This window comes from Electrona antarctica, assembly GCF_951216825.1.
Source record: "Electrona antarctica genome assembly, chromosome: 13".
Lineage (NCBI taxonomy): Eukaryota > Metazoa > Chordata > Actinopteri > Myctophiformes > Myctophidae > Electrona > Electrona antarctica.
In genome coordinates, this window is record NC_136794.1 from 8,117,650 (window position 1) to 8,130,632 (window position 12,983).

At 44.4% G+C, this 12,983-nt stretch overlaps 1 protein-coding gene across 1 annotated transcript in view; it reads left to right on the forward strand.

The window, feature by feature from the left end:
* Positions 1-1,525: 1,525 nt before the first annotated feature.
* LOC306935623 (guanine nucleotide exchange factor DBS-like) overlaps positions 1,526-12,983 on the forward strand; it is a 56,700-nt gene continuing 45,242 nt past the window's right edge. Inside the window, exon 1 of the mRNA XM_079518723.1 lies at positions 1,526-1,565. Within this exon, the coding sequence (XP_079374849.1) occupies positions 1,541-1,565 (25 nt within the window). The 5' untranslated portion in view covers positions 1,526-1,540. The remainder of the gene's footprint in view (positions 1,566-12,983) is intronic.

Here is a 12,983-nt window from a genome sequence, read left to right on the forward strand (position 1 = left end):
CGAGAGCTCGGTATAATTAGCCCGTGAAGCAGAAGGGGATTTGCTCCTCCAACGGCTGCCCCCCCCCTTTCTTTCCCCTCCTCCTCCTCCCCCTCCCCTCACCACTCCCTCGCCTGCTAGAGGATGCTGCTCTGGAGCTATACAATACGGCAGTGCAGTCTGGATGAGGTGCGTGTGTGTGTGTGTGTGTGTGTGTGTGTGTGTGTGTGTGCAGAACTGGGTCCCATGCACCTCCAGCGAGAACAGCGTGTAGTCGCGGTGTGAGGTTGGGGATCGAGAGAGAGTGACTCAGCTCTGTTTTAGTTCTTCTGACTGCAGGACGGGGGATCTGGAGGACCAGATGGACCAGATGTCTCTGACTTGGATTTGCTCTGGAAATCGGCGTGTTGTGTGAGAGAGAGGATGGGTCTTTCTCTTTTGTGACCCTGCAAACAGAAGCTACAAAAAAGAAACGGGGAAGAAAGAGGATTTCTATACTCATCGTCATCGTCATGCCCATCTCTGTTTACAGACCTCTAAGTGGATGCTGCACCTTGGAAGTCTTATTAGTTTAGTGTGTCGGAGCGGAGCGGCACCTGCATGCGCGTGGCGGAGGGGTGTGGGGGGGTGTGGGGGGGTCGTTGGTTCTGGATGAGACAGAGCAGTCCTGTTTGAGTAGTGTGGTGAGACTGGTATAGTAGTGGAGCCCTCATCATGTCTGTGCCTGAGTTTCTGCGGGATGTGGGCGCCGGCGAGGGCGAGGCGTCGCACCGGATCATGAACCGGCTCAGTCAGCTGATCCAGAACCTGGACCTCTCCGGACTGGCTCCTTCTTCTCCGTTCAGCCCCGGCAGTCGCAAGAGCTCGTGGAGAGACTGGGATGGTGAATATTATTATACTGCACTCACTGCACTATTATAGAGTTTGAGTTTGACGCGTGAGCATGTGCACGCTTGTGCTTATACAAACGCATCATTTCTGCTTGTGTGCGTATGTGCGTGCATGTGTTTTTTTCCGATTGAAGTCCTGGCTGGAATTCTTCAGGGCGGTCTGCCCAGAGCACCACACACACACACACACACACACACACAGGGTTTCCTGTGGGCTTCCCCCTGCTCCCAACTTATGTGTGCGTGTGTGTGTGCGTGTGTGCGTGCGCGTCCAAATATCTGTGTGTCAGGAAACTCTCCGATGCAAGCAACAGCCACTGAAAACGGTAGTCACATCAGTAGTCAAGAGTTTTTGTCAGAGGGATCTGAACAGCTGCATTAATCCTCTTCTCGTCTCGTGCATGCCAGTTATTATCTTCTCAGGAAAAGAGCTAAAACTGCAACCCTAGGGTTGGTACAGAGTACAGACTGAGGAGTATAATAGAAACTGCTGACCACCCCCTTTCTTTTTGGAGTTGTGGAAAAGTTATAGCATTAGCTTTTTCCGAGCCATTTTGATGCGGGCTACTATAGCACAGGTTTGTTTCCCAGGGGACAACTACCAGTGAGGGAGACAAACCATGCTGAGAAAGCTCAGGAGGAGCACATCTAGATGTGATATTGCGGCAGGGATGTCCCTGGTGCCACTAATGCAGCGTGAGTCAGTCAACTGTTCCTTTGTGATTGTTCTTTTTTGTCCTTTCGCCTTCTATCTGTGTGTGCGCAGTGCGCGCATGCGTGCGCGTGTCATTTGCTCGTGTACGCATGCACTACTGTAGGACGGTATAACCTTGTCATTGACTCGTTGCTTTAAATATCTGCAGCCTTGCTCTGGACATGACTCTGGTTTATGTGTGTGCCAGCCTATTTCTCCACCAAGGTCATTGTTGCATTGTTCTGCCCCTGGCTAAAATGTCACTGCGTATTACACAAGCTATCATAATTAAGTTCCTGACCTGTGGGCCTGTGTGTACATACGTGTTTGGGTCTCACATGTGGTTTTGTGTCTGTGACTTTTAAGTCTCCAGTGAATGTAAAGGGCAGCAGTGAAAGTGCTTCATGTCTCTCTCTCTCTCCTGTTAAAGCCATTAGCCATGATATGAAAACATGCTGGAGAGGATCAGCCTCCTGCTGCTTTAGATCAGTATGGAAAGCCATTCAACGCTAATGTCACATGCTTCTGCGTTTGTTTTTCCCTGTAAAAGTCTTAGTTACCAGTAAGACGCCGGGGGGGGGGGGGGGGGGGGGAGAAGCGATCTCGCCTAAAGGGCGAAAGATTTTGACAAGTTTCGATAATCTTTGGAGAAAAAAAAGTAGTTGTGCATAATGGGTACATATTACATTTGCTACTTTAAGTATATTTTTTCTACTTTGTATCTAATACTTTTGTACTTTGACTTTAGTAACATTTTGAATGCAGGACTTAGTAGTATTTTAGTATCTTAGTAGTATTTTTACACTGTGGTATTGTTACTTTTACTTAAGTCCAAATTCTGAGTACTTAACTTGGCTACAGCAGTCGTGAAACTGCAGTTATACTGTATGTATTTATAGTGCTTGGTGTGGACGGCCCTTTAGTATCTCAAAGTAATGAGAAGCTTTCTTTAAATATTGATGTATGTCAAAAGAAAACAATGAGAGCCTTTATTATAAATAATGAGAAACTATTAACGTATTCCATTGAGGAACTAAGTCATCATTTTGTAAACGTTTCTCGTTATTTTTAGATAATACTTTAAGTCATTATTTTGGGACACTAAAGGTGGTTGCACACCGGCCGCGTTTTTCGGAAAACCGGTGGAGAATCGCCGCTAAAAATCCGAATTCGCATCCGATTCGCGCCCGGTGTGTGGAGACCTTTACTCATTATTTTGAGAAAGCATCTCATTATTTTGAGAAACTATTTCTTTTTTGTGATTAGTATTTTATTGGATTTTCTTTTTCAGACACAAACACCCACAATACCAGTAACAACAATACAGAACAAACAACGAAGAAAAAATAAATAAAAAAAAGGGTTTGACACTAATCGACAGTCACAGTACAAAAAAAAAAAAAAAAAAACACAACTAGGAGGGAAGGAAGGGGAGGGAGGCTGTGTTCTTCTCGATAGAGACATATGTGAGCAGGCGAAGATCTACTGTAGGGGGGGGGGGGGGGGGGGGGGGGGGGCAGCCAGTAGTCTGTCATTACGTAGTGCTATCATACAGAAGGAATCTGTCCCATTTTGAGAAACTATTAAAGTCATTCTTTTTAGATACTGAATCATTATTTTCAGGCTGCATGTTATTTGCAGGGGGTGACTGACTGACTGACTGACTGACTGACTGAATGACTGACTGACTGACTGACTGACTGACTGACTGACGTTTCAACAAGCCTCTTGTTCTTGACACAAAAATGTCATCCCTGCAATAAACGTTGCTCCATGATGGCTGTTTGAACTATTTGCATGTGACACGTGTGTAGGAGATGTTGGGGGCACGATTGTACTGATCAGGCTTTGATGAGTTCGCCCCTCTGGCAGACCTTAATCACACGGATGTGGAATATCTGACATGGATAAACAAACACCTCTTCACTCTACAGTATCTGGCGACCTGGCTGTCTAACCTCCAGCTGTGAGCCATGCAAGGCCGATAACATAAGCCATGTTTTGCAAATAAAATGCTTTATCTGTAACTGCATCCAAGGCCACATTTGTGTGCATGTTTCACCCCCCTTTCATTTTTTTTGGTTTTGTTTTAAGATTAGTTTTTTGGCTTTTCTGCCTTTATTGATAGATACAAGTGAAGATTGACAGGAAAGAGAGAGAGACGGGGGAGACACGCAGCAAGGGTCGTCATGAGCGGGACTCGAACACGCGACACTGTCAGGCCAGAGCCTATAATATGTGTCATGCGTCTGGACCACTAGGCCAGTGGGCGCCTCCACCCCTCTTTCATTTTCTCTCTGTAGAATACTGTAGATGAAATGGAGCCCAGTGTAACTGATAAGATGCTTCCAATACATTTCAGGCTATGAGTGTTGCATATAGTGCCAATTTATGGGTTTAGCCTAGCCTGCTGATTATCAGACTAAAGCTGCGTGGAGCGCAGACTATGGGCTGGATCCAGGCTAGGTTTGGCCCATATATTGGCCATTGTATTTGACTCTTTTGACAACAATTTGTGTGCATAGGCAGTTAAGCAGTGGATGTGTAGTTTTAAAAAATCACACCCGTGTGAACTGAGTGCTGCAACTACACTGTGATGTCAGTGACGTCACATACTAACCATAGCAACCATGCTCGTTTTTTTGGTTGCTAACCATAGCAACCGTGCTCGTTTTTTTGGTACGAACAAACACGGGTACACGGGTACAAAGCCAGTTGTTGGAGTGGTTTGCACCACTCAAAAATGTGCTTAATGTACCATATCTCTCTTGGTAAAACATCTCAAGTCACCAAACTAGACTTTGTGGTTAATCAATGAGCTGTGCCTTTTTTTCTCCAGCCCACTCTCTGGAGCCACTCTCGGGTTTATGACACTGATAACCTCATGTATGCCCTTGCTATAGAGCAAACACATTTTACACATAACAAACACACAGACACCCATGCATGCACAGTTGCACACACGCATGAATACACTCACTTAGCTTATAGGCCTATAGCCTTTTAGACTGTTTTGCTACCAGTGCTTTTGCTAGCAGATAAAGGCAGATCTGAATGGATAGAGATAGAATGGCAATAGTATATGAGCAAGGCTTACAGAATGACGTCTTTAACCAAGCCCGTGCAAAAGGACTCCTCCAAATAGCCATGTTCCATTCAGAACACAGTGTCTTTCTTTGAGAGCTCGGATTAGAATTACGTCTTTCTTTGAGAGAGTTTTTTAAATAATGAGGGGCTTTGAGTGGTGTAAACAAGAACAGAGGGCTTTGAATAGACGCAGTCCATGAATGGTTAAATGGGGATGCACACAGTGGTTTGAATGGCCCTGTCAGAATGGAGGCTTTGTACTGTCAGTCCAGATCTGCTGAGATAAGACAGACTGAGAGTCCAGACTCTCTGTTACTCTAGGTAAATGAACATCACCAGGAAACTACGGGGACGGGGAGCTATAGCTCCCATTAATAAGCCAACCTTATTATAGCATCCCTATTCTGGAGGTAAATTGGTAATATTCGCCACAAAAAATAACGCGCCAAGTACAGACATATCTCTGCTGTTGGGAGGAAACCTCATAACTCCAAAATGTTCATTTTCCAGGAAATGAAAAATATAAATTTTTCAGTAAATTAAGAAAACCTTATATTTTTAAAACAAAGCAATACAGCCTCATCAAAGTTGGTGCTGTAACTTTATATATTGTCAATTACTTCCATGAGAGGGGGAGAGGTGGTGGAGTTAGTTGCTTTAGCAGACATTTTGAGGGTCCTATGGAGTTAAGAGGTTTTGTCCAAAGCACTTTTTACTACTTTCCATTGGTTCAATATTTTCGAAACGACACACAGACGTAAAGGGTGTTCAATAGCACTGATGAAAAAAAATCAAAAACCTAGTAGTATTGCAGAGGAGCATGTGAGGAGAAAGGAATAGGAGTTACACTCTCGGTCAGAGTTAAATGAACACTGGTGGATGTCTTGTTTTTCCTCCTGTCCTTGATATAATACCTGGGTCATATTCAGACGTCAGGCTCGGCTCCATGTTTAGTGAGGGAAATACTATGGAAGTGGGAGGGATCGAGTGTAATTGTCCCATAGTGGGAGGATAAAGGTTAGTTGGTTTGTCAAGGGGAGGGTGGGGTCGCAATTGCTACACTGTAGCTTTTGTCTATGGGGCAGGTAATCTGAGGTCGAAAGAGGAAGTCCACGCAGGCTCTGAGTGTCATCCTGCAGGCTATAGCGCACAGCAGCAGTCACACTGAGAGCAGGAAGGGACAGAGGGAGCGTGTTTAGAGGCCCGCCATCAGAATGATAGTCAAATGGTTCCCACGATAACCCATAGACAGTGCTGCATGGAACACGACTACTCGGGGCAGAGGAGCGAAGGGGGAACAACAGGGCGACTGCAGTGGGGTAGAGAAGACACGTACTGGGACGGCGGGATGGGAGGAGAGGACGAGACGACAGACGCTGGCTTCTTCTTCGCAGGGGAGGACATCTCTGAGGTTGAACTAGACTCTGGGTTTTGTGTAGAGGGCGACTCTGTGCTGAGTCAGGTGAGCGTGGTGGTGGACTCGGACGAACAGCCAGAGGAGGAGGAGGAGGAGGAGATGAACTGGCTCGTTGGGACTAAAGGGCTCTCACGTCCTCCGTCCGGCAGCGAGGGAGAGAGAGAGGGTGGGGGGAAAGGTAAAGGAGGCTGCCCGGTGGTTGCATCTGGGTCAGTGAGCGATGGAGAAGCAGGTGAAGCAGGTGGAGGCGCAATGATGGATGGCGATGTGGAGGGCAAAGAGAAGGAGAAGGCAGGGAGAGCACTGGAGGTGGTTTTAAAGCCGATGGAGCAGAGCGGAGGCTTCATGAGGATCTCTCTGGAGGAGGTGGAGCGCTACTACAGATTCTCACGCTGCTGCCACTGGCTGTACAGTAGGTGTCCAGTCCCACTCCCCAACCTTGACCTACTCCCTAGACTTCAATCTGCTTTTCCGTCTTAATGACAAATACTCTTATCACTCTCTCTCTCTCTCAGAGTCTCTCTCTCTCTCACTTCAGCCAGGCTGAAGGCCTATCTGCTAGAGTTTTTACAGGACAGAAGCAGTATAGATTTGCTTGTTTTATGGTCTGCTATATCTCTTGTTGCACAGAGCGATTATAGTTTTGTGAAGAAGTCTACCCTGGAGCCACGGTTTAACATTTATATTTACATCTAGTCAAACTGCACTCTGTCACCCTTCGCTAAACCCTCTAACCCCCCATATTGTCTCACCACCGTCACCCACCTCCCGTTTAGTGCTTTTATCTCTGCCCTCCGCCCGTGTGTTTGTTTGCCTTCTAAGCTCTTTTTAACCCCCCCAAGCCCACACCGTTTCCCACCCCATCCCCCATCGGCCTATTCTATAAGCATGTGTCGCACTGCGACCCGTTGTGAACTTGCAGATATTTTGCTATTTCGCCTTTTTTCTGTGGAATGTTTGCCTATTTTAACTGAATGTTCTGCTATTGTGACTGAAATCCTATTTTCCCTGAATGTTCGCCTATTATGGCAAGCCCATGCCCGCTTATTATACACGACTTTGGGCTTGTTTTTCTGTAAAGGGGGGGTTTCAGTGCATGTTATTATTATCATTATCATGGCAAGGACCCCCAGATTAACGTGTAATTGTGCCAGGGACCCCATACAAGATTTGTATTGTTAAAATGTTTCAAAAATATCTTCCAAAATGTGTAACTCAAATTATTGAAGATTATTATCATTATTATTAGTATTATTATTTAGTTTATTTGATTTTTTGGGGGGAAATAGCAGATCTACAAGCTCACAACTTGTGCTACGGTTATTTTCAAATATCCTTACGCCCGTAGCATAGCCGCTTCTTTTGGACTTGTTTTCAAGTATATTAGCCAGCTATGTTTTCCACACCCCACAACAACAATTGAGAAGCATGTTTCTTTGAAGTGAGATAGAGTTTCAGGCCGTCCTTCCTGCATGCTGTAAAAGGTTTCTCTGTTGTCACTCCTCCTCCCACAGTTTAATCTGTGTCAGTAGTGGCAGAAGGTCCCAGTGTGTGTGTGACTGTGACCCACTAATGTTTGACTCCTTACACACAAATGTGAGCATGCGGGGGAGTCGGCGACGCTAATCCCTCATGGTTAAGCCTTTTAAAGTCCATTAGGCCTTATGAAGCAGGTGTGTGTGTGTGTGTGTGTGTGTGTGTGTGTGTGTGTGTGTGTGTGTGTGTGTGTGTGTGTGTGTGTGTGTGTGTGTGTGTGTGTGTGTGTGTGTGCAAAGTTAGAAAGATGATTTTCACTAGAAATATTTTGACAAACATGTGGTCATTTTTGTCAGTGAGACATTTATGCATGACCTCATTGACCTGTATACGAAACCAGCTCCTCTCATAGTGAAGACTGACATGTTGGGAGAAATACAGTACAGAAGCTAACAGGTAGCCAGCCCATAATGCACACAAAGCTGTCTGTATCCTCAAAGGCGCTGAAAGTGATATTCTTTAAAAAAATAAGTGTTAAATAGCTCTATATTCTGATAGCAATCATCGCTGTAGAGTGTTTGTTCAGAAATAATTGGTTTTAGGTCTCCAAGTCTCCTGCTCACAACAAAACAATACATGTTCAATTTCATCCAATCATGAGAGAGAACTTATACAAGCTACAGGGAAAAGTGAAATTGGAATTGATGAAACAAAATTGGAAGTGGAACAACTATACATAAAAGTTAAGCTCATAAATTGGTTCTCTCTCCTGACTGGATGAAATTGGGCAACCCACCTGAAAATGTGTTTTCTGTTTACTAAAGTCAATATCTCTAGCTCTCCATTACTGAAAAACACTATAGCAATGATTGCTATCAGAATAAAGAGCTTTAACATGATTGAAAAACATCACTCATTACAGCACCTTGAAATCTCCTGTCACCCCTCCAATATTGACTCTTGTGATTTAACTTTGCAGATACAATTTGTAATTTAGCTATGTTTGTATATGGCTGATAATTTACTTGCATGAATAGAATAGTAACTGTTGCACTTACTGGCCATGGAGCACTTACTATCAGCTGTTTAAAGTAATACAATCAAATGCATGCACACCACAGCACACAACATTATTAAAACATTTTGGGCGGGGACCCCTTTTGGTGTTTTAAGTATAAGTATGTTATACTTTAGCTATTGAAAAATATCAGATCTACAAGCTCATAGCGCGGTGCCGCGCTACGAGCTTGTAGGTCTGATATTTTTGAAAAATCGCGCTACGAGCTTGTAGGTCTGATATTTTTGAAAAATCGTGACAATGTGGCGCAAATTTGGAATATATATCCTTTCAGAGCGAACGTTTTTAACTCAAATCTTTGCTTCCAGGGACCCATCTAGCTGTCCCCGGAACAACATATTTTGAGATGTGGGTTGGAGGCCAAAACGCCAAATACATATAATTCTGGGGGTCCTTGACATGAAATAGTTTGAGAACCACTGACATAGAAACAGAGGTTTATCAGAACGTCTTTCGAAGACATTTGTAGAATCGTCCTCAGGTCTAAATAGGTTAACCTGAACCCTGTTGGCTGTGAGCTTGCAGAGTTTGACTGTTAGGATGTTGCCTCTGGGGTGCCTCAACCTTTCATAGATGCAGAGGGTCCATTGAGACCACCGCAGAGATAATATACAGTAGGATAACCTGCATGCGCTCAGTAATACAATTACTTGTTTCTCCCACAACAACCCTGTCCTCTCGTTTTGTGACATCACCGAAACTAGCTGAGGGTTTGAGAGAGAGAGAGAGAGACAGAGACCGAGAACGTGATACAGAGAGATATACTTTGGATCCTTTTGTAAGACACACTATCTGATACCATTGCCCTATCCACTCCCATTCACAGCCCTAAGAGCCTCAAGGGCTCTTAACAAAGCACAAAACTATGTGAACAAGGTGGTCGTAAACAAAGATGTTACCACGTATGCAAGGAAGTCATTAGTTTGGAAGATAGAATGATGGGCTGAACGAAGAGGACGATATTAAAAATATTTAAAAAAAACAATAAAAGGCGGATGGAGAGAAATGGCTAAACTGATGAATTTTAAATGTACACCCACGATTTTACACTTAAATTAAGAGTTAAATTAACACAGGGTTTTGCTGTGTGATTGATTGTGATTTTGGGGAGGTAATACTGTATCATTACAGTATCAAGACTGATCATTTACAGTAACACTGTGCTGTTTTTCAGTAGTATGGGTGTTACAGTTGAATCAACACTAGGGCTTTCACTTCTAGTGATTTTTACTAGTTGACTAGTTGCCTAGTTTACTAGTCGACTAGTTGATTAACTTCCTATTATGTAAAAAAGAAAAAGAAAAAAAACAACTTAAAAAGAAAGTTTAAAAAAAAAACTGTGTACATTGGTGACTATAATTTAGCATTCTAGCTGATCTTGAGGCCTACAAAAACGGGAAAAAAACGCCTTTAAAATTATAGTACCAGCAAGGTCGACTAGTGGATGTACTAGTCGACTAGTTGAATAGTCGACTAGTTGCTTAAAGCCCTAATCAACACCCATTATTTTTTCACACTGGTATTTGTCAGTAGGGGTACTGATTTCACACTGTGGTATTTATTGTCAGTATGGAGCAGCAGAATCGAATCAACACTGATTATTTCACACTGTGGTACGTATGCCAGTGGAGTAACAGGAGAGCATCTACCCAGAAATCAGTTGTTGCGGTGGAGCCGGGGAGGAAGCGCAGCTGCTGGTGGTTTTCCTTTATTTGATATGTGTGGGAGTCGCTGGGGGGCGAGGTGGGGCCGAGTGAGGCTGCAATGGGCGAGATGGAGACCGCTGGGGGTTTCTAAGCGAACTTGATGCCGTGTGTGGAACGTGTGAGTGCCTCCGAGCAGATGACCGGACAGTTGAGGGCTTTGTTTGTGTCCATTTCACCTCCTCAGGCATTTACCCAGCGCAGACTAGTAGCAGGTGTCTCGCAGAGTCGTAGCATAACACATGACAGACATGCCCATCTAGCTGTTTCTGGCCCACTTGGCTTCTGGCAGATGCTATCCATGACATTCTTCAGCCTGGGGCATGCAGGCCAAGCTATAGACTATAGAGGGAAGTTGTTTCTCAAATGACAATCGGTCAATAGTTCCTAATCAATATCTGTTAACTAGCACTGTCAGTTCATTCAGTAGTGTCAAATGCCTGATACAGGGTGGAGCAACCTTTAGCTTTATAGGCTTAACATGATTAATGACAGGCTCTGACAACAGAACATTAATGTCTACACGCACGCACGCACGCACGCACGCACGCACGCACACACGCACGCACGCACGCACGCACGCACGCACGCACGCACGCACGCACGCACGCACGTGGCTGTGGCTGTGGCTCAGGAGGTAGAGCGGGTCGTCCAATGATCCATGGGTCGGCGGTTCGAATCCCGGCTCCTCCTGTCTACATGTCGAAGTGTCCTTGGGCAAGACACTGAACCCCAAATTGCTCCCGATGTGCTGGTTGGTACCTTGCATGGCTTCCGCTGCAATCGGTGTATGAATGTGTGTGTGAATGGGTGAATGTAATGCACAATCTATGTAAAGCGCCTTGGATAAAGGCGCTATATAAATGCACCATTTACCATTTACCACGCACGCACGCACGCACGCACGCACACTAAGTGTCTGTTACTCAAAATAAAGTCTTAACTGGTAATGTCTGGAAGACGTTTAACAATAGCAGTTATAGTGATTTTCGATGTTAGGTTATATATTAATTCACAATTTGTGACCTTAATTACCTCATCAGAGACAGAACACATTTTCTGCATAAGTGGAAAAAGATTCTTGCCGATAACAGATAAGTGATAAAGGTGATAAAAATGAGTGTGTGTTGTGCGAGTCACCTCATTTTAGGCTGGCTGTCCATTTAATATTCAAAACCCAAACACAACACAAACTTATTCAAAGGCTTAAATTAAGGTTAATTTCTTACACCTTCTGTATTTCACAGGGTAAGATTACCAGTGAGACGCTCTGAGGGCGAGAAGCGACCTCGCCCCTAAAGATCAACATATAAATTATATACTGGCCATATATGGAGTGTGTCTTGAGTGTACAGGGTTTGATGAGGTCAGATAACATACATACATAACATATGGGATGTCAAATCAGGAACGACGGGTGGGGAAGGATCAACATATGGAATGTCACTCAGAACAGGTCAGCTTTATACAGTATATTGAGAGGGTTTGAGCTTTGAGGTCAGATGTAGAGTTGCTGGCCGGCTCCATATAATTATGCAGATCTAGAGACTGTATAACAGTAGTCTCTCCTGTAAAGCCCTTTGGAACTTATATAGCAGTATAGTCTCTCGAGACAGACCGTTATACTAAAAGAAATGAGGGCGCTGGTTCTCCTTTATTTGCCGATGGGTTCTCAGATTGGTATAGCAGTGATTGAGGACTGTAACCAAAAAAAATGAAAATACACAAAAATACACAAAGTATATATTTCTAACAAAAAAAAATTAAACGTTCAAAAGTAGCGTAAATAGCAGATCTACAAGGACATAATGCATCACAATGCGAAGCTATAGATCAGCTGTTTTTGCTGTTTATCGCACAAGGAAGTAGAAGTATACAGTGGTTAAGAGACTTGGCACCAGCTGACAGAGACACATCTGACTGAAACTGAGCTTTGTGTGTTTATTTGTGTGTACGCGCATGTGTACACTACACATGCATGCGTGCGTGTGTGTGCGTGTGTAGTGTACACACGTGCGTGTGAGCGTGCGTCAGTGCGCGAGAGAGAAAGGGCAGACTCTAAGTTAGTGATACCCTGAGGCCAAGGCTGTCACCTGATAAGTCTCAACGTTGTCAAACAAAGAGCCCCAAAGAGGCATTTTGGTCTGTTTGAACTGTAGTGTAGTCACAGGGGGGAGGAGGACCCAGGGGAACTCGTACGGGGCTGTTCCTGCAAAGAGAAAACCAAGGAAACTTAAAAGACAAGAGGCAGAAGAACGTTTGGCCTATAAGGAGTACGGACAGGCAGCGTATACTGTATATTTACATTCTTGGGTGACGTGTTTGCAGCTGTATACAGTAGACAGTACGGTATACAGTACAGTATGAAGCTAGCCTTGGACGAGCTGCCCTGGGCTGCCACTGCTATGCCGTGACGTACGTCACCACTCCCTGGCAGGAGCACCGACACGGGACAGCACAGGTACGGTATCCGGAGAACTCGCCAGTTTTCCCGACTCGCCGCGGTTTAGTGCATTTTAGTTTTACTGATATGATATGATATAGTACTTTATTGTCAGTTCACGCTGAAATTTGTCTTGTGTGTGTATATGTGCGGAACACATATACACACATTTGACATAACACAAAGAACAAGACAATTTACATACATAAAGACATG